This window comes from Rhinolophus sinicus, linkage group LG09, assembly GCF_036562045.2.
Source record: "Rhinolophus sinicus isolate RSC01 linkage group LG09, ASM3656204v1, whole genome shotgun sequence".
NCBI classification, from domain to species: domain Eukaryota; kingdom Metazoa; phylum Chordata; class Mammalia; order Chiroptera; family Rhinolophidae; genus Rhinolophus; species Rhinolophus sinicus.
In genome coordinates, this window is record NC_133758.1 from 107,131,400 (window position 1) to 107,154,465 (window position 23,066).

Sequence of the window (23,066 nt, forward strand, 5' to 3'; positions counted from 1 at the left end):
TGGGGCAAAAAGCTTTTGGTACACATTATGAATTGTTTTATGTCAGAAAGATAGGCCCAATTTCCCTTTTTCTCGGCTGTGAGTAGTATTTGTGCCAACACTAGGTATTACCAGTTCAAAATCTCCATTTAATGGCAAGAATGACATGTTATATTTTCAATTTAAAATAGTAAAAAATATTTATTTGGCACTTGATAGGTGCTACCAGCTGACTATGCTAAGGATTTAACCTAAAATTCTCATTTAATTCTCAAAGTAACATTGTAAAGTAGGTTATTATCCTCATTTTAGGCATGAGAAAATTTAAAATTTGCAAGATAAAGCAGTTCACTTAAGCACGTAACCTGCGAATAACAAGTTTTTGAGTTCTAAGTTTTAACTTTTATCCTTCACTTAGTTGTACAAATGTTTTGACTTTTTATGATGTTAAATGTTTTAATCTTTTTTTTGTTATGGATTCTGATCTTCGTACCATTCTTATGAAGATCTTTCCTACACTACGATTCTAAAATATTTTCATTTGTTTTCTTAAATTTTCTGGAATTTATTTTCAGATATGGTATTAGTAGGGCTCTAATTTTATTTTGTTTTTAAAAATCTTTTATTGGGGAATATTGGGGAACAGTGTGTTTTTCCAGGACCCATCAGCTCCAAGTCAAGTCGTTTTCAATATGTTGGGACGGTTTTTCCTGCAGGCCCCCCTCCAAGAGCTCAATCTCCCCCTTATTGGAGATATCTTGGGCAAGCTCCCCCTAAGAGCTCTGCCCCCTCCTCCTCCCATACCTTATCAGAGATTAATCCCGCAGGCACCATAGTTAGAGGCCTCCCTGTCAAAACAAAGTTGAGGGATCACAGCTGCTAGGGACGGATCTCCCTGGCACCCCGGCCAGATTTCCCCACCAACCTGGAGGCCTAAACATATAAAATAAAGCGCCTGACCCCAGTCAGTGCTCAATTCTTTGGGAACAATCCCACTGGGCCCACTAGTGTAATAAAGCTGAGTTCTCCTTGCCCTCTGGGAGCCGCTTTTCCACAACAAATCTAGTTGTGGAGGGTGTAACTCACTGGCCCATGTGGGAATCCAACTGGCGATCTTGGTGTTATGAGCACTGGGCTCCAACCACTGAGCCAATCGGCCGCCCACTGGTGGCTCAGCTCCAAGCTTAAGCCGTTGTCTCTCATTGGCCCATGTGGAAATCGAACCAGTGACCTTGGTGTTACGAGCACTGTGCTCTAACCATTGAGCAAACTGCCTGCCCTCTAATTTTATTTTTTCCCCAAGTGTACAAGCATCATTTATGAATATTCTTTTGATAACTTAAAGTGCTACTTTTCTTGTATGCTTCATTCCCATGTAGTTTTTAATTTGCTCTTAGATCCTACTCCTTTTGCTTGATTTGTATGTAGTGTATCTATAAAGAATGCCAATACCATGTTAAAAAAAATAATATACAGTATGACGTGAGAGGACTAATCGTTCTTCATGATTATTGTTTTTAAAAATTTATGGATTATTCTTGCTCTTTTTTACTTCCCCCTCAAGTTTAAAAAATAGTTTATTGAGTTCCATGAAAACAATTAAGCTAGAATTTTGTTTGACATTACATTAAATCTATAGATTATTTTAGTGCATAAGCTGACATGTGTATGATGTTGATTTTTCCCATCTAGGAATACAGTGTCTTACTATTTATTTAGCTGTCATTTTATGTCTTTTGGAAAAAATTTTACTTTTTCTCTATATTAGTTGTGTAACTGTTGGTTGGATCTTCCCTGCCTCTCCTTTCCCCTTCTCCCTGCCTCCTTCATTTCATTCCTTCCTTCCATTTATATGCCAGGCACCTATCACTATGGATGCAGTGGTGAGCCAAATATAGAGGTCGGTGGCCTCATTAGGTTCGGAGAGGGAGATATATATTAAATAGGTAGTCATAGAAACAGGTGTAAAATCACAAGGAAAGGAAAAGATGCCGTATTAATGAGGGTGTGTTTTAGGGACATATTGCTTAATCTGGCTTTCCTTGATTTGGCCTTTCTAAGGGAGTTCAGATCTGAAAGTTGAGTTAGAGCCAGTGTGTTAGGAACCTAATTGCTTTGCTTGCTATTGTGAATGGAATCTTTGCTTTAGTCCATTAAAATTATTTTGGAGGTGGATGGGAGAAAGGTTGGGTATACAGTGCTACATTGACAGTTATTTTTCCTGCTACACAAAAGATAATATTATGCTCTATTCCGGCTTCCACTGGTGTTAAGAAGTCAGTTTTCAGTCTAGCTGGTATTCTTTTGCTGGTTAATTGGTTTTGTTCTCTTACTGCTTTTAAGAGATTCTCTGTCTTTGGTGTTCTGCAGTTTCTCTATTGGTTATCGAGGGAGGTTATCTAGTGTTTTCACTTATCCTACTTGGAAGGTATTTGGCTTAAAACTGGATTGTAGAATTGGAACCTTTCAACAATTCTGGAAAATACTCAGCCATTATTTCTTTGAATATTGCCTCTTCCATATTCTCTCCATTATCTCCTAATGAAAATCCAATTAGATATATGTTAGATCATCTTACCCTATTGTTCATGTCTCTTAACTTCACTTGCATTTTCTATCTCTGTGTTTCTTATTATAATGAATTCTAGATTATTTCTTTATTTTTAGTTTCCATTTCCTAAATCACTGCTATTTACAGACTAATTTCTGTTGAAACTACTCATGGAGTTTTCACTTTGTTAAGTCTAATTTTGTATTTTTGATTTCTCAAAGTTTATTTGTTCCTTAAAAAATCTGCTTGATCACTGATAAAATCTCTTGATCATATTTTTAATACCTGAGTGCTTTTTATTTTTTAAGATTGTTTTGGGGGGGTGGGGGAAGGGGAACAGGATTGTTTATTGGGGAACAGTGTGTACTTCCAGGATTTTTTCCAAGTCAAGTTGTTTCCTTTCAATCATAGTTGTGGAGGGCGCAGCTCAGCTCCAGGTCCAGTTGCTGTTGTTAGTTGCAGGGGCAGAGCCCACCATCCCTTGTGGGAGTCAAGGTATTGAACCGGCAACCTTGTGATTGAGAGCCCACTGGCTGATGTGGGAATCAAACTGGCAGCCTTCGGTGTTAGGAGCACAGAGCTCCAACCGCCTGAGCCACTGGGCTGGCCCCCTTGCTTTTATTTCTTTAGATATAAAATGCAGTGGTTTTATATTCTCTGTTGATAATTTCAGTACATGAAGTCTTTGCAGTTGTGAGTCTGCTCTCTATTATTTTTGCTGTCTCTTGCTCATATTGCCTATAATTCCTTGTATATTGTGATTTTGCCTATGAAGTATACTCTTTGGAACTTTATTCATGGTGTTGATTGGTGTGTTCCTTCAAAGATTTGAGTTTTCTTTTGTCAGGTGCTTGGTGGTACTTCTAACCCAGAATCACTCTATAGTAAATTCCCAGACTGAGTCTTCCTGGGCAAGCCAATAGACTGAATTTGGTCTGAAACCCACATTAAGATCATCTTGGGGTTTATGAATTCTTAGGAGAGTTTTTTTTCTTTCATCTGAGTCTTAGTTTTGAGATGTGCATTTTATTTTGCTTTCTCTTGTGCTTCAGGGGGAATGCTCTTTATAAGTTCTCCTTACACTAAGGGTAGGTAGAACCCTCCGTGGTCTTAGTTTCATATGGGTGGTGGGGGAGGTGGGACAAAGATACTGTGCCGGAGCAGTTAGATTCCCCGCGTAGAGTCGGCCCCAAGATTTTCCTCCTTTGCTGTATGTCATTTGAGACCCTGAAAACTGAAACTGAAGGTTATCTGGTTTAGGAAAATGCCCCACGGGCTCTGTTTACCTTTGTGGGTTCCAACCTTCACTTGGTGTTTGGCTTCTGAACTTTTATTTCCTTTTATTTGGGCACATATTGATGTACTTAGAAATGCTGCTTTTAACAAACATTTTCTGTAATATTTTTAGTGGGGGAATCAGGGTTTTATTTGCTGTTCTTATCTACTTCTTTTACCATGTGTTGAATTTTATTTATCTTTGCAAGCAATTCTTTTGGAAACAAGACAAGAATAAATACATAAATTATAACAAAGAATTCCGCAAGTAGCTATATCAAGTTTTGTCTGCCGAAGTGAAATATTTATTATTTTATATTTAAATCTGATGTTGCTTATGAGCGTATAAAGTGCAGTGATGATGGTAAGGCCATACTGAATTTGAAATCAGAAGGGAATTTACACATTATGTCATCAGGCTGCCTACTTTATGCACAGTTTTCAGTTAGAGAAACAGGTCGGAGATGAGAATGCGTGTAGGGTTGAGTTCCTGCCCCGCTGCTTACCAGTTGTGTGTCCTCAACCAATCACTGAACCGCCCCGAGCCTTAGGTCTTTCCATATTTGAATGAGAACAATAGTTCTTGACCTTCCCACGTTACAGAATAGTTGCTAGAGTTGGATGTGCCAATAATGTATGGGCTAGTGCTTGTAAACTGCTATTATGGTTAATTTTGGAGTCTTTAATTTGCTTCTGTTAATCTCATTAGACATCTGTCAGAGGTCATCAGTGCATTCATTGATTATTACCTTTGTTCTACGTAATCTCTTGAAACCTAACTCAACTTTTTTTGGCCTTCTTTAATTTCCTTTTTGTATGACATTATAGCTCAGTTAACCTTTAGGTCATAGAGCAGAAACCAAGAAATTTGAAAGTTGGTTTAGACAGATTTATTGAATTGTATACCAGGAGTGTCACCATGTTATACATGCCTTTCACATTTGTAACAGATGGAACTATATTCCAGTGTGTTAGGGCATAAAGTAAAACGAGTCTTTGATAGAAAATAGTCAAAGCCCATGTAATATCCAATCAGTATGGTGAAGATTTTAAAAAAGTCATTTGTCTTTTGATAAAATTAGATTCTTTGTCTACTTGTCAGCAGAGGGAGCCTTTGCTTCACTTTTTTGGTTCCAGAAGTCTTGCCAGTGGTGAGTCTGTAAAGAGCCAGCATATTTATGGGAAATGTTTGTTGTCTCACCTGGACCTGAATGGGTTTTGGAACCAGTTTTTCCTTTGTTCCTATAAAGGAAAACCTTTTGGTCCTTGTTTTCTGAGTTCTTTATAACAGTGGTTCTTAAGTGCTAGTTGGGCAGTTCTTTGAAAGTGGTTGATGCTGGGATAAAATAGTGATCCTCAAATGCCACCCCCTGTTAAATTTCTGAATGGTCTTAAGGTAATGAAAAAAACATTAGCTAAGGTACCGAATTTTTCATGATGTTAAATTTTGTTCAATTAAAGGATTGTACTTAGTGCTCACATTTTCTTTCTCCTTGTTTGTATTATATTGTCTTTGTAGAAAATGTTGGTGATGATAGTCTGTGTTTTTAAAAAATTTCCTGATTGGGCACTTAACAAGGTTGACCACCCTATAATGGTTCCCCAATACTGGGGGTGCTAAAAAATGTATACACATGACTTATATTCATCTTTTGTTGTTATTCATTGAGTATTACGATTTTAATACAGTTCTTTCCTTTCTTAAAATGTGTACACATTTTTTGGCACCCTCTGTAGTTTCTGAAATTTTATTAATCAGTGAAATCCAAGAGCCTGAGACTCACTCCTTCAGCAAGTTCTCTAACATCTTTATTAAGATGGGGATTTCTGAACTAAATAATTTCCAATTACCTGCTTACCTTTTGTCCCAACTTTCCTCTGAGATGTGGTCTACCCTTTTATACCTAAAAAGTGAGACTTAATGACTAAATTATCTTATATCCAAGATACAGGTCAGTGTAGTTAGTAGGGAAAGTCGTTTGATTCTTTTTCTTAAATGTACTAGATTTGGGATTAAAATTGGCGTACATTCCTCCCATGTTCCAGGTGCTAAACTGCATGGTTTATATGTTCCCTTCTTTAATTTTCATAGCAACCCACTGGGGTATAAATGTTGTGATAAGATTTATTTTTCATGTGAAGAAACACACTGGATGAAATTAAACAAAGTAGCCAAAGTAACATATCTAGGATGTGTCAGAGCCAGATTCAAAACTTTATCATCTTGGCTTTCTGATTCAAAATCATTGCTCTTTCCACCACATATTAATACTTCAATCCGATACTTTCCCCATATTTGCTCAGTTTGTTCCTTTATGATATACCATCCTGCTCTGGGAACAGGGAACAGCCAGAGAGTATCCTATTCAGTACCCCTTTTGGGGTACTCTTCCTGCTGGTATTCCCTTGATTTGTATTACCCAGAAAAATACTTTGTACCAGGGTGCTAGTAATTACTAAAGCTTTAAGGTTTATTCTGCACATGTTTTTGAAGCTGGCGTTTTATACGAGGTCAGACAACTAAGTTTGCGAATTTGTTGCAACGATGTTGCTAACCTATTTTTGATATCAGAGGGATTATCCATTATGAATTTGTACCAACTGGACAAACAGTTAACCAAGGTTACTATTTGGAAGTGCTGAAAAGGCTGCGTGAAAGTTAGACTACGTGAACGTTTCGCCAACAATTCATGGTTCTTGCATCACGACAATGCACCAGCTCACATGGAACTGTCTGTGAGGGATTTTTAGCCAGTAAACAAATAACTGTATTGAAACACCCTCCCTACTCACTTGATCTGGCCCCCAATGACTTCTTTCTTTACCTGAAGATAAAGGAAATATTGAAAGGAAGACATTTTGATGACATTCAGGACATCAAGGGTGATAGGACGACAGCTCTGATGGCCATTCCAGAAAAAGAGTTCCAAAATTGCTTAGAAGGGTGGACTAGGCACTGACATCAGTGCATAGCTTCCCAAGGGGAGGACTTTGAAGGTGACCATAGTGATATTCAGCAATGAGGTATGTAGTACTTTCTCTAGGATGAGTTCGTAGACTTAATTGTCAGACCTCGTATAATACTGATGGGTGTAAACATCATTCGTTCTGTACCTTTGGTATCTCTTTAGGCTTCCACAGTTTATTCTCCGTGGTTGAGTGATTTCCCCACTCATTTATGTATTTTCCTTTTGGGGGTCCTCTTGCATCCCACCTTTGTTTCCTGTGTCTTTCCGTTAGGCTTTATCTTTCCTAAGAGCACAGTTACATCTTTCTTAAGAGCACAGTTGTACTCCTCTTGCTTCTTAATATTTCTTAGTGAGTCTAATGTAGGGAAGACGATGAGTACTTTGTCTTTTGACGTAGTACTAAGCCCTAAAATAATTTGGAATTCCAGTTTCTTAAATGTCACACATTACAACTAATTATTTCAGGGCCTTTACCATACCATTTTCACTGTGATGCTATTCATTCATTCATTCAATCAAAATTTTTTGAGCTCTACTATATACTAGGACTGTTGGGGTTGGGAGGTGTGCTGATTAAGGCATAATGCCAGATCTCAAGGGGTTTTCATGTGAATATGGTGATATTGTTAAACATCTTGGCACATTCTGGTACCTACTTCTACAGTTTGATGTGGTTTTTTACTTTCAATAAGGTTCAATTGACTTGAACAGATATTTCTGGAGCACCAACATATAAGGGATTGTGAGCCAGACAATGAAAAGAAAATAGACTTACCTTTAAGGATTTTATGCTTCAATTATGGAAGTTGGGGAGGGGAGATCAATATGCCAAATTCAGCTGTATCACTAGGAAACATATTGTTAGTACTAACGGAGCGCTGCAGCGTATACCAAGAAAGAATAGAAGGAGAGTGGGGTATTTATATCTGAAGGGCATTGGAGAAGGTTTTGAAGTGGTGGCATTGGATCCTGGGGATTGAGGATGTGTAGAGGATTTTGGGAGGCCAAGGTGGGGAAGTGGCACCGAGGTGAATTGAACTAGGCTAACAAACCCGTGAGGGCACCTAATGCTTATGTTACCGCAAGTATTTGGTGGTTGGGACTGGGTGAGCGGGAGTTCTCCAGGTTCCTGTAGCAGAGAAACTGAAGAGCTCTGTGCACATCCAGCCCGTTAATTTGTACTTATTTCTGGAGAGACTGGAATACCTTTGCTGTTTTTGAGTGTGTTGATAACATGATTGCATCTCTACTGAGGGTGCCTTTTAAGGAAGGAAAAACTGTATTAAAAATGCAATACTCAAAATATACCAATAACAAAAGATGAATACAAGTCATGTGTATACATTTTTTTGCCATCCCCGGTATATAGTAAGATGGTTACTTTGATGTATTTGTTTTTATGACATTTATTAAAAATACGGTATTTTAACTTCTTCTTCTAGAAGAATCCAAGGAAATTGAATAAACCAAACAATGGTTAAAGGGCACGTTGAACTTTGTGATGAGAATTGACAGTTGAGGCAGTTTGAAGTCACCATTGGCATTATCCCTAATTCATTTTGATTTGCCTTTTAAAATTATATGAGTTTAGATAAAGGCGAATCTCAGCTGAGAATTTCCTGACTTTAGTTATTTTTTTCACAACATAATTTAATTGGCTACAGTGAATTCTATAGTGTTTTCTTGTTCCATCTTTGGATACACTGATGATTTTACAATTAAGAGGGTTAACATAGAAAAAGAAAATATTTAGCTTTTGGAGTTATTGCTTTATGGGACTGATAATATAGCAAATGAGGAATAGTTGTACAAAATAAAGAGGTGTTTAAATTTTTTTCTGTTTTTTAATATTTCGGAGGAAGTAAGGGTGGTTCCTCTGGGTTTCTTATCTGACTGGTTATCACATTGAGAAATGTACTTCACTTTGAAACTAGTTATTTGAAAACAAAATTATACCCCCAACTTTATACTCACACTTTAAGAATTTTCTTAAATGTTCTTATAAAATCAATAAAATAAATATGTTATAAATATCATTAAAAGAGAGGGTGGGGGAAGAATATGGACGTGTGTGTGTGTGTGTGTGTGTGTGTGTGTGTGTGTGTGTGTTGCGGGGAGGGTGTGAAGGCAGAAATAGCTCATTCCCAGATAGGGCTTTCTGGTGCACTCACTATATACTTTATATACTTCTTTAGAGATTTCAGTCGTTATATTAGGGAAATTGTTGTTCTGAGGAAAGTAAATTTAAAATAGGCAGAAAATCATCTCGAATAGCCAGCAGTTCACCCAGACCTAAGTTTTGAGAGTTTTTCCATAGTTTCTTTTTCTTTTTTGGGAGCGGGGAACCAGCTACATTTAATTGTGACATTTTACAATTGTACAAATGTTTTGACATCTACCCCCTCCCTCCCTTCATATTTAGTCTCTTTAAAATGACAGGAAAACACCAACCAATCACAGGTTTGGTGGGTTTTATAAGCTTACCCCTTCAGTTCCTATTTGCAGCACCCAATATTCTTTTGACACACTAGACAGACCCAACAGTGGCGGACAGTAAATTTCAGACTCCCGGAGTTTAAAAGTTCAGGTTCTCTGAGCATTCTGTGTTGCAGTGGCACTTGTCCAAAATTGGTACCTCCCTGTAGTTAAGGAACTTTTAATGTACCAGTGAAAAAGGCCTTTTCCCCTTCAACGGGAAGAAAAACCACTCCTCAAAACCCAGCAGGTCTGGCTATGAGGTCCTTCTTCCTGTCCCTGCCCTCCAGGCCTGTTTTCTGCAGTGGAGCAAGAGACCCAAATCTAACGTGACTCACAAGAAACAGGACAGTGACGGCTCTAACGGGAGTGACCGGGAGCCACTGAGATACTCTGGCCTCCCACATCCCATGTGTGTGCTTCACAGAAAACAACAAAAACAACAGGTCCACAAAACACAGCAGCTATCATAGATTGATGAAATCCATTCATCAAGGGTGGTGGAAGGCAAGAAGGGGAGGTAGGAGGGTAAATGGCACAGGGAGAAAAAGTATTCAAATCAGCCCAGTCCCGGGGCTGGCAAATGCTAGAAAAGAGCTGCAGGAAAGGCTGTGGACCTTTCAGACTCACGGTGTTAAAAATCCACATATTGGTGTCAGGAAGAGTGTGCCTTCTGTGTACCAGAGACAGAAATCCTAGTTCCTCTGCAAGATGGGAACATGCAGAGGGCCCTTGGCAGCGTGGGTCGTGCCTTCCCTGGCGGAGAGGTGACCAAGGGAATTGCTCCACAGCCTCCGTCCGATCTCACTCATCCCCTCTGGGTGGCAGGTGCCTCAGTGGCCTGTGCAGCCTTAGGTTTGGTAGGTGACAGATGCGGTAAAGGGATCTTCTCTGCAGAGGTTGGGCTACTCAGGCCAGACTGCAGTCTGTTGCTTAAGAAAACCACCAAAGAGGAAAAGGGGCGTTTTGCCAGGGGTCTTTGCTTCATTGGCCCTGATGATGAGTAAAGGAAAGAGGATAGAGAAGAGGCAGCCACTGATGATGGAGGACTGCACTGCTGTGAGGAAGCCAAGGGCAAACCAGACCCAAAGTAGTCAGGCCAGTTCCACTCTGTGTTTGACAACCACTGTGTATGTATGGAACCAGCCGTATTCAAAGCAGTTAGTGAGTAGAGAAGGGACACAGTGCAGGGGAGTAACCAGCTGACCAACAAAATGGATGGGAAGAGACTGACAAACGTCCCCTCGGTGAGGAAAGGAGCCTGCAGCAGAAGGTTGAAAAGCATATCAGCTGACGCTAGGGAACGGGTGAGGCTTCCTCCCTGGAGCCTTGAATGCCGCCATTAGCTGTATCTTGAAATCAAATGGCATTCACAACTTTGCTAAGCACAAATGGGGAGCATCTGAAAATTGATATAGGAGGAAGAATTCCAGCGACGACCAAACATCTGCATATAGTGACGGATCACCAATAATTTGGGCAGTTAGTGACGGAAGCACAGGAATAAACCTGCGAAAAAACAAGAAGAGACTGAGCCAAAATACTCCGCCCTTCCAAGCGCAGCACTGCAAGTTTCCAACAGTCCGTGGCAACCTCTGCTGCTTCCTCTCCGTGCTCTGGGCTCTCCTCTGCATTATGATGCTATTTACTCTTCTTCCACGCTGCTCCTCTCTCGCTGAATTCGAGCGTCTAGCTTGGAGATGGTACACATTCCCCAGGTGGAGTCTTTGATTCCCTTGGCAAGGTCCTGGAGAAAGGTTTTGACACTGTCAGCCAATCTCTTCACCACCCAAACTACCAAGTACACAGAGGAGTGTGAAGCATTTCAAAAGCTTTCACCATAAAGGACCCGGCAGCCCCGCCTCTGGGCTTGGACCCAGCCTGCCCCACCCCTCGCCCACTGACCACCAGGTCGTGCTCCCAGGGCCATAGGTTCCATAGTTCTTCACATCTTAAAAGACCTTTCCTTTGGCAAAAAAGGATGAAATTCTGATGCGTGTGTGCGTCTCACATTACATTTTATCCTTTTTACTCGGGAGGATTTCACCCCTCAATTTTAAGTTTCGCACATAATTTGCTTGGTAGGAAGTGGGGAAATCCAGTACTGTCATTGACTTACTATTTGTTGAATGCAGGTACCAGGCAGCATGCAGTCTTTTTAGTGTTTTTTATCGTAGCAGCATCATGTCATCTTCTCTTCAGACCAGTGCTTTACCAATGAGGACACGAGTATAGCTTTCAGGACTAAAATAAGAACGCAGCGCATTCAGTCTCAAGTTGCTGCTTTGCTGTCAGTTCTGAGGTGCATGCCTGCCATCTTCATCAGTGGTGTCTTCCTCCCCCCAGCACCTCTCCCCCACCCAGAGTTCACTGACCTCACTCCTCCTTTCCAAACACAGCTCTCATGTTCCTTGTCTCTGGGCCTGGTGTGCTTTTGCTCCTCTGACGGCTGAACTTTTCCTCAACCTGCGTGACCCAAGTGTGTTCTTTCTGTTCTTGATGCTCCCAGACACGGTTTAGCATGCTCCCATAGGCTTTTACGTTATTTTAATGTGCCTCTGTTCTTACATTGCTGTAATATTTAATTGTTTAATTCCCGTAGCCACTGACATTTCTGCGGGAAGTGACTATGTCTATGCTACTAGCACATACTAGGTATACAGTGAATGGTCGTGGAATCTGCTGAATGAATTTGAGTTCCAGAGAACGTTATCAAGCCTTTCATGACCATTGCATCTGACAAACTAATTCACCCAGCATTTTGTGGATGCAAGTGATAGTATAATGGTTAGGGCTTTTTAAACTCTAACTTTGCATTCATATTGAATCCATCACATAAAATGCTAATTTAATGAATGGTTGTAATTTCTTTATAATATGTTATTAACCTTGTTCACAGTTTAGGGGGGAAAATTGTGATAAATAGCTTGGTGGAACACACACTAGTGGTCTTTGTAAGGCTATTAAAGTTCCTATGAAAATGAGACACATTAAAATGTCAAAAGGCAAGTTCAGAGGAAGAGTTAGTATGTAGACCCAATTTTTATTTTCTCAAGTCTTAAAGTAATTAGTCTCACAAAGTTATTTATTGGAGTAACACTTGAATAATAGTTGAGAATTTGTGTAATTTTTCCTTGGTACATATTTTAAAATTAGTTACTGAGCCCAACACGTGTATTCTATTTATTGATTTACTCTGTTTGCTTAAGGCTTTAAAATTTAAATTACATCCAAGGTTTTAAGCCTAGAATCTACTTGCATATTGCATTATTATCAGGCACTAATTACTTTTAGAATGAGCAATAAAATAGAATATGAGGGAGAGAGTAATAAGAAAGAAGCTAACTATTTTTATTCAATTAATTACCAATTATTAATTATCAAGCACAGCCAAATAGTACCATGCATCTCAAAACAATGGTGGCAGTTTTATTTATATAACAATATGAGCGAAAAAGCACAAAAATGACATTTAATGGTAAGTTTACAATCCTTCAAATCCATCTACCATTTGTTTTTAAGTAAGTATGTGTTGAAATCCTACTCTGAACATTTTTATGTCCTTGCTCATAGCAAACATGTTATATCATTTTTGAGTTAGGTTTGCAATAAAAATTAATGAGTTAGTGTTTCAGTTTTTATGTAACAACAACAACAAAAATTTTTCCAAGGGTGTGTAAAACCAGCGGAAGTTCCACAGACTTTTGGACTCTTCTGTTCTTATGTATCAGCCTCTTGATGTTTCCTGTCTGCCTTTTTGACTACCTATACAGCTGTTTTTCATGTGTTTTTCAGACTTGGAGAAAGACCAAGTGTTTTTGACAGCTGCATGCTGAACTGCAATATATGCTTGGCCACAGGTCACGTTTGCATTTCTTCACTTGTGTTTTTACTCAATGTGTAAAAGAAATATGAGCATAGAGAGATTCAGAAAGCATGTAGCATGCTGAGTAATGGTAGTCTTCTTTCATGCCACTCCACTTACTCTGCTGCATAGATTCCACAGGAAGAAAAAGGGCAGAGAAATGGAGGAAATGGTATTCAGGAGTGAGGCTCCAAGGGCCCTGTTGGCTATAATAATGAAAGATGGAAAATGCTCTGGGTTATGCATGGTAGAAAGAACTTCTGGGCATGGACACACGCGTGCACATGCGGACACACACACACACTGCTACACACCATTTTCGTGAATAGACTAATTTAGTAGAAAGAACTGTGAATCTAGCAGTCAGTTCGACATGTGATTGATTACCAGTTTATGTATCATGTTAAAGCTTTGACTACATGATATTTTAACACCAGGAAATGAGACACACTATTTAATAAGTATTCATTTCAGGAGTCTGCCATAATGGAACTTTCCTGTCTCCACCCCTCTGCCCCACAGGCACAAAAATTTTTCTTTGCTTTTGAAAATGAAAAATGCTGATTTCCAGAATCCTTTCAGAATGGTTTTGGTAGGCCCTTGCTCAGTTTGTTCCTAGATCTTGCAAATCACAATGGTTATTTTTCTCTCATCATGGTGAAGATCAATAGGATAAATATCCAGATTTTAAATTCTGGTGAAATCTCCAACTTTCCTAATTATTTTAACTTTAAAAGATATTTTATTTTTCACTGTACAGTTTCTTTGTACATACTTTCTGAGGAAACATCATTAAGATATTGTCATCTTTTCAGTCTCTTGCTTTTGCATTTTATATCCTGTTGGTAAAACTTGATTCATTCAGTGGATCAAGTCTGACTGCCTCTGCATGGTTTTCTAATATGTTTCTTTTCCCTCCCAGAAATTTCCTCTACTTTTACCTTTGACCCCTGTTCACTCTACCTACCCTTCTCAGGCTAGGATGCATCCTGCCTCTATCATGAAGCCTTTCCCAGGACGTTCACTGTAATTAAGCTCTTTGATTTTCCGTAGTAGTGCTTAGTCTGTTTCACGTCATTTAGATTGTCTATCTTAACTGATATTATTTTGAAAACATGGATCCAGTGTGGCATGATGGAACCTCCCAGGGAACATGGAGGTATAGTGGAGCCAGATGGATTCCGATTTGAGTACTAGCTCTGTCATTTTCTAACTCTTTGGCATTAGACAAATTATTTAAGGCTGTGTGGGTTTCAGTCTTCTCATGTGTAAAATGGGACAATTGTCCACCTTTTAGAGTTATTAAATATTATAGCTAATAGGCTGGATAAATGTTTAGCTCAAAGGCAGGAATGTAACAGGTGCTCAGTAAATGGCAATAGTAGTTATTATTGCTGTTGTTCAATAGTTCTTACAGCTCCTAATATAACACTGAGCATGTGGTGAGGTACCTTTGAGTATGGTTCATGGCTGGGTCGTTGAAATAGCTCCTGAAATCACATTGCTTTTATGAAGGCTTCCTGTTGGCTCTGTTCTATCAGAACTACAAAACTTTCATGGATTCTTTGGACTGTTCTTTCTGTTCCCATTATCTGTAAGGGGAGCCTCTGGTATGTATTCTGAAGTGGCTTCCAAAACAGTGATTTGAAGGATTTATTTATTTATTTTTGAGTAATGTTTTGGATTGATCCCTACATTTTTCTAAATGTCAGCAGCCAGGATGGTAATAAATAAAGCATTTTTTACTTACTTTAAATGCAGTATGTGAAACACATAGAATAAAATCTCAGCAAATCGAGCTGGAGATGAATAAATTATTTTGCCTAGCTTACTTCAGCTTAACAGACATTTATTAGTGTATCTCCTACGTGCCAGGCAGGCATTTTATAGTTTTTGGATTTATAAAGATGAGTAAGATTTGGTTCCTGCTTTTGAGTTTAGTCTAGGGTGAGCGAAAAACACAAAACCTGACCATTTCAATCGATGATTAGGTGTAAGGTGGAGGTAAGGATGGGGTCTGTGGGCTCACAGATGGAGGGCGGTTGAGGGGGAAAGAGGAGACTTCTGGGAAAACATGAGCCCCGGCCTGTGATGTCAATCAGAGGACAAACGGGTTGATCCACTTGATTTAGGGACAGAGACCCAGCTCAAAGTGGCTTCAATATTTATGGGAATCTGTTGCCTGTAATGTTCATAGGTAGGTTTGGCTGCAGGTGAGGCTTGATGCACTGATTCAAACTGTACAATCCAAATGGCCTTGTGATTCCATACCTTATCCTCTTCACCCATTTCTCTCCAAGGAGGGAGAGTAAGTTTCTCTCTAGTTCCATCTAGCTTAATCGAAGGATTTAGTTTCTCTCATTGGCTATAAATTATACCCATCCCTGAACCAATCACTGTCACTAGTGGGATACTAATTGATTTACATAAGTCAGGGCTACCCTCCAGCTTAGAATAAAGTCAGTCTCATTCAAACCTCATGGCTAAAGATGAGAGCAGAGGGGACTGGATGACCAGGAGGCAGCTAGCAAATGTTTATTAGACCAGGAGAAGAAAAATGAAAGAGTGTTTTGGGGAAAGGTGAAAATATAAGCAAAAGCAAGGAAGCAGGTACCATCTAAAATGTTTGTGGAAAACAGCAGTTCAACATTAATACAACACGTAGTATGAGACTTAGACAATGATTATAAAATAATAACATGATGGTGTATTTACTATCTGTTGGATCTAGTGTCCATATATTGCTTCATTTAACTCTCACAACTAACTAAAGTAGGTGCGCCATCTTGTAGATACAGAAACTTGAGCCCAAACTCACAGCTAGTAATTGGTGGAGCTGGACTCAAACCCAGATTATCTGACTCTAAAACATAAACATTACAGTATATCAAGTACTCTCCTCTATATTGCTAGAATTTTAGGAAATAAGACCTCATATTGCATGCTAAGGAGCCAAGATTCCTCTGGGGCTCAAGTTTTCTTTAGCTTCTAGCTCTTTGTCATACTGTGCTAAGGCAGTGGTTCTCACATTTTTGTATTCATCAGATAGGCTGTAGGGCTTCTTAAAACCCAGAATTTCTGGTTCCTAACACCAGAGTTTCTGTCTCAGTAGATCTAGAGTGGGACCCTAGAATTTGCATTTCTAAGAAGTATCTCAGCTAAGCCGTTGCAGGCGGTCTGAGAGCCACACTTGGAGGACCACTTCTTTGAGGTCTTTGGGAAATTGAAATTTTGTGGTTCAGTGATGTTCAACATATCGAAATGAACTCAAATTTTATTGATACTTCTGCTTGGAAATACACATGCTCTGACCTCACACTCTTTAATAATACAGATGTCAAGAGTATATTTGTTTACAGTAATATCCTCCCCCCAAAACCAATGCCATTGCGTAAGTGTTTCATTGATTAGGTTTCTTGTCTGATTCTTGACTTATTAAGATTAAATTTATTGCTCTCCTTCTAGGTCCCACTCAATTCACTAACGGTCAGTTCCCTCTTGATTGTTAAAAAAGTACATTAGTATACAAAAGACATACATTTAAAGACTTTATTGGTCTACCTTTTTATTATGAAAAAATTTAAATATCAGAAAAAGTAACCATTAACATTCATGTTTCCACAATCTAGACTCAATAGTTAAAAATGTACACACACACACACACACACACACACACACACACCCTTTTTTGATGAACCATTTGAATGTAAGTTACAGATCTTGTACCACTTCACCCATAAATATTACAGCACACATCTCCCAATAAGAACACTGTCTTATGTAAGTCCAATTCCAAGATCACACTTAAAGAAAATTAACAATAATTCCTGTTATGTAACATGTAGTCATATTTCAATTTCTGCTGTTGTCCCAGGGTCTTCTATTCTTGGTTGTTTTTTGGTACCAGGATCCAATCAAGTGAAACTAAATTCTAAGAGTCATCAATACTGGATGGATCTTTAGACTCAGATTAGTTCTGTGTTATTTAAATACAGGTTTGATTGCTTTAACAAAGAACCAGCTTAATGATGGCTTAAATAAGGAAGATGTTTATTTCTGTCATATTTAACCACCTGGAGATAAAGTGGTCCAGGGCTTGTAGGGTGGCTCTGCTGTACTCAATACGTGCCTTCCATCTCTGAGGCCAAGATGGCTGTTCCAGCCCTACCATCGTGCCCGGAAGAGGGGAAGGGGGTGCATAGTCAGTCCTTTTAAGGACATGTTTGGATGTTGTACATATTACCTGTGCTCTCATCTCATTGGTAAGAATGTAGTCATATGTTGTGCCTCTAGTAGAGGCCTGGAAGTGAAGGCTTTATTCTGGATGGCCGTGTGCCGTGTGATAACTCAAGTACTAAAAGAAAATGACTACTCATGGCAGTTAGCATCTCTGCCACAAATTCTCTGTTGCAAATGACTGAGCTATACCAAACTATATTAAATATATTTAATAACTCCTAATCCATTACAATATGACATTTCTCCTTTTGAGCTGTCTAGGGCTAATCATTGTGCCTACACTGAGCTCAGAATGTTATTCCTTTTTGAATTATTTGATAGGTATTTTATAGATGTTTTGTCATCTTTTTTATTAGGCCATAGCTGTCACTGCTCAGAGGTGTAAGTGTCTTTACACCTTTTCTAATTTGCTATTTTCTTTTCTCTGGGCTGGGAAAGCAGGTAACAATACACCATAATAACATTACGATTTATTGTGTGTTTTATGTGTGCTGTACAGTGTTAGAGACTTTTACATCTTTAACTTTGGAGCTTTTATGCAAGTATACTCATTTTACAAATGAGGAGGCTGAAGCTTCAGGGATATCCGTAATCTGTTTATGAGAACTACAATTGTTAGGCCCATAATTAAAAGAAGAATTGATGCCTGAGTGTCGAGACCTGGGAATCTTCCTATAAAAAGTTCACACGATTTCATTACAAAGACTTTGCAGCATCTCTTTAGACGATTTAGAGGCATTTTTGTACTTTTTTATTTTTGCTGGGTGCAGATTGCTAAATAGTTAAATTCTCCATCAATGAGATACTCGTTGTCTCAACAGATCTCTGTGAATACGCTTGTACAGCTTGCATACAAACTCATGCCTGTTTTGGAAGCCTTTAAAAAGCGTAGTAAATAAATATTAGATTTAAAAAAATGTAAAACAGTGACTGCAAATCCTACCGCGCACTGAGAGAATTCTCTTCACAACAGCATCAGAATGGTTCAGATGTGTGTTTAGTGAACAGTCATGTGCTGAAGACAGTATTCAACCTGGAGTATCTATCAGATGATAGAATTATTGAATCAGTCAAGATGGGGTAGAGTGTGTTGTGATAATAAACACCCCAGAATCTCAGTTTATTTTCTTTTTTAAAAAAGCCCTCTGGCAGCATCCTATTCTTTTAAAAAATTGCCCTTGTGCCAATAGTCAGATAAAATAATAAGAATGTCATCCACTTCTATGTAGTTTATTTTATTTTTGAGCAAAATATTCTTTACATTTCAGAATTTAAGTATATTATGTTGGCACTGCTATCCAAAGTAAGATGGGGCAGTTACTACAGGACGTACTATATATGGTAAGTATGGGTTAGCGAAGAGAAATGAGTTAGAGGATTGACCTTTTGTTTATTCCCTTAAGGAGTAGCTTAGTTTTTCTCTGATGTGCTTCTTCCCTACCTGATACACTAATCACACTAGTAGAACATGAAAAGTTATATCCTAGATCTTTCTCAGATTGCGGGGACCGCGGTATACTTCATCACAGAAATAATCAGTACCATCATCTCAGTGTGTTGCTCTCACGGATTTTCTCGAGCTTGAGTTTTTAGCATACAGTAAATGAAAATAAATGTATTTAAAGTTATAGATATCATCTGAATCATTTAAAAATTGGGAAATGTATATATGATAGAAAGTAGCCTGATAACTTCATCAGTTTGTAATTTAAAGTTTAAACTGCTCATCAGTTTGTAATTTAAAGTTTGAACTGCTCATTTTGCCCCATGAGGGGAAAAATTAACTATGTCATATTTGTTGTAGATAGTGATAAATTAAAACCACTATATTTATAAAAAAAGAACAGGCGATCTAATTTCCTCTAATTCTTCTGTAGGTCGAGATTTAATTTGTATCCAGTCTATGGACGGGATGCTGATGGTGTTTGAACAGGAAAGCTATGCTTTTGGACGCTTTCTGCCTGGTTCTCTTTTACCTGGTCCTCTTGCGTACAGTTCCCGAACAGATTCCTTCATTACTGTCTCTTCCTGCCGCCAAGTGGAAAGTTACAAGTAAGTTTGGATGTTGAATCTTTGAAATCATGATTTATTTTTTTGTGTGTGTTATGTTACTGATTAATTCTTTTCCACAAACAACTGAGATGTTACAAATGAAAAAGAGACTGGTTTCTTTGATAAAATGAATTGTTGTGACTTAGAGGTGTCATTTACATGTTGTAAAATATTTGAAAGGCAGACTAGTGCAGAGATTGAGAGGAGGGTTTGGAGAGAGGCAGGCCTGGATTGGAATTGTGATTTTGCTCCGCACAGCTATTTGATGGTCAGTGTCCTTATCCTGGCTGTAAAGTGGTTTGTAATGGCTATTTTGACAAGCTTTTAAAAAATAATTAAACGCGTGCCCTGTTGCCACCCCATAGAAAATTCTCAGTAATTATCGGGACTGTTCTCTGAATTATAAATAATAAGACACAGTGTGAATGACAAAATCCAGATACAAAGATGTATATATGGATTTTTTTTATGACAAAAAAGAATGTATGTAACAGGAAGAATACTGGCCCAAAATACAAGTGTTGTTATGAATGTTTATAGTAGGACAGTTCATACTAGAAGTGAAGTCTGAAAATGACTCTGTGAAAACACTATGCTTTTTTGCTAGAAATCCTTATTGATTTTGGTGAATTGTGTTTGATAGAGATCTTTTTCTCCTTTTACAGGCTACATTTCAATAAAAAATTAAGGTTTTAAGTTTTTGGAGGGTGTCTTTTTTTGTTGTTGGAAGGGAGAATGGGGAAAAGAAAGTAGAAATCCATGCTGGGAAAAGAAATAGAGTTGGAGGATTCCATGTCTTCAGTAACTTTATTGTTGTTATCTTACTGATGGCAACATTTAGAACTTCAGACGTCTAAGCAACACTTCATTATAGCTTTTCAGTATTATTTTTGGCTGTAAGATTTTTCCCAAGGCAGGAAGAAAATATAAATTCATCAGGCCAGAGCTGTAAATTTTTGTCTTCAAGTTTCAATATTGTGTATATAGCAAGTGAATGCAGCTTTCCCTTCATGAGTGGCACTCTACCTTTTGTGAATTATTGTCAAGGCATCTAGGATTCAAAACTCTGGAAACAGGCAAATGTTTTGTGACTAAGCAGAAGTTAACCGACGGAGGTAGTGTATCATTATGTCACATTCCTTCTATAACTCCAATGGCTCTGGTCCAAAGGAGATGAATGAATTGTGGCATTGCTACTGGCAATAAATAAAACATTATATTTACCTTGAGAGGTTGAGAAAAATATCTGTATAATACATTCAGGCCTGCCAAAACTTAAGCAATATTGAGGAGATCTGCTTTTCAGCTTTCCACCCAGTTCTGTGCCTCAAGTCCTGCCAAGCAGCGATACTGGCAGTGCTGCACTGGGGTCACAATACACAGATTTGAATGCTCCATGACTTACACTTTGAAATATGTGCGTAGGAATTAATTTGATAATAACTCCAGGAGTGATCGGATGAGGAAACAATGTGTAGGCTTCCTTAATGTGTCAATGTAATCCCATGGAAGCTTTCACTGTTTTAACTGTGGTAATTCAATATATCAAGCTATTAAATTCATCTCCATCTATAGGACTAAAAAATACACACTTTACCCATTATGTGGCTCTTGTATAATGGTAAAAATCTGTGAGGTATGTGATTATTGTGAAATGGTGACAATCAAGAGGGTTTATACCATTAAATAGTATGTTGTATGTATATATGCCTTCAAGTTTAATCGATTAAATTAAGTGTTAATCCTTGGTGCAATTGAGGGTGGGCGAAAGCATGAAAACTAGGTTCTTTGGAGGCTTCATTAAATATATTTATAATCAGTCAATAGAATGCCATCAGTTAGTATAAAAGGCTTTTAAGACATAATTCATTTTTCTTTTTCATAGTGATATTTAGTTACTTTAAAATAGGCTCAATTATGTTCAGATTGGCACTAGGGAAGGTTGTGGGTCTCAGACTTTAGTGTGCATGAGTCACCTGGAAAGCATGGTGCCAGATCCGATGAATAAGGTGGATGAGGACATACCATAATGTTTTTATTCGACAGAAATTGCCATACCAGAACCCATGTGTGACATGGAACCTTTCTGTTGTGATCACAAAATATGGTGAATGCTGCTGCCGAGTGCTATCCAATGGAAAGGCAGGGATCTTCAATACAGGAAGCGGAGCGTGGAACCTTAGTAACAGTGTGTGACAAGTTTCAACTTGTTTGGTGCAGTCAGTGGGGTGTGAGTTATGGTTGAGAGAAGGTGTGTTTTAAAGTGTGCTGTAAATCATCCTCCATCATGACAATACCCATGTTACATATCGCTTCTGGTACGGCAATTTCTGTCAAATGAAAACATTACAGTGTGTCCTCATTCACCTTATTCACCGGCTGTGGCATCGTGTGACTTCTGGCTCTTCTCCAAAGTCAAAATGATTCAGGACATCGAGGCATCCATGACAGCGCAGCTAAAGAGACTCATGAAAGAGGACTTCCAGAACTGCTTCAGAAAGTGTCAAGAACGATGTGATAAGTTTGTTCGAAGTAAGTGGGAGCATTTTGAGGAGGATTAATGGCAATGTGCCTTTTACTGTAACAAATTTTTTTATTAAAACATTCACTGTATTGTTTGATCACACCTTGTGTATATTTTGCACAAAATTTTATTTTTCTCTCCTCTTTGCTCTGGACTTCCCCTGAAGCAGTGCAAGTACCCTGTTTCCCCGAAAATAAGACCTAGCCAGACAATGAGCTCTAATGCGTCTTTTGGAGCAAAAATTAATATAGGACCCAGTATATTATATTATATTATATTATATTATATTATATTATATTATATTATATTATATTATATTATATTATATTATTTATATTATATTATACCAGGACTTATAGTAAAATAAGACTGGGTCTTATATTAATTTTTGCTCCAAAAAACACATTAGAGCTGATTGTCCGGCTAGGTCTTATTTTCAGGGAAACATGGTAGCTCCTAACATTGCTAACTAGATAATAGGCTATGTAGATCAGTATTTTAAAATGCATTTGTTGAATTTAATGGACAGTACTTTAAAAAGAAGATTGTGTTCTTCACCAGTGTTGGGCCCTTGCCAAATTGAAATATTTGGTGTTCTCCATATCTGTCCAGGGCTTTTCTCTTTCTCCTCTTTCGCTCATGCTGTACTCTGTCTGTGACGTTCTTCCCTCTTCCTCTGCATATGAAAATCATGTCTGGAAGCCTCCTGTTCCCCTTTAGTTCTTCCCTGACCTGGCTGTAAGTAACAGCTCCTTTGAGGAATAATTTTCTGCTTCTTTCTGTACTATTCATGCTGTCATTGATGTTACACATTTGCTTGTTTTCCTTCTTGACCGAGCTCAGTGCTCCTTGATGGCAGTGATTTTGTGTCCCTACTATTCCCCGGCAATTCCTCTCACTGTACCTTGTTGAAAGTAGGTGTAACGAAGATTTGGTGAAGGAGTGAAAGTTTGTAAGGAAAGTTTCTATTTTGTTAATGGCTTCTTTCAATGAAAATGATTCTGGCATCGAGAATGTTTTAGCTATCATTGAAATGAACATAGTAAGGCTCTGTATCCAGAGGTTCTATTTCTAGGAGAGTTCCCCGAGTTAAATATTGAGGTTCCAAAATCTCCTGGTGACTGTGAGTTGGCAACT

General features: G+C 38.4%; 1 protein-coding gene and 1 pseudogene across 2 annotated transcripts in view; one reads left to right on the forward strand and one right to left on the reverse strand.

The window, feature by feature from the left end:
- The window catches only part of BBS9 (Bardet-Biedl syndrome 9), a 358,339-nt gene that overhangs the window by 66,138 nt on the left and 269,135 nt on the right, over positions 1–23,066 (forward strand). For both annotated transcript variants that reach the window (XM_019757306.2, XM_019757307.2), the window contains exon 6: positions 19,231–19,405. In XM_019757306.2, coding sequence (XP_019612865.2) covers positions 19,231–19,405 — 175 coding nt within the window. The remainder of the gene's footprint in view (positions 1–19,230; positions 19,406–23,066) is intronic.
- On the reverse strand, positions 10,058–15,403 carry LOC109461223 (etoposide-induced protein 2.4 homolog; annotated as a pseudogene).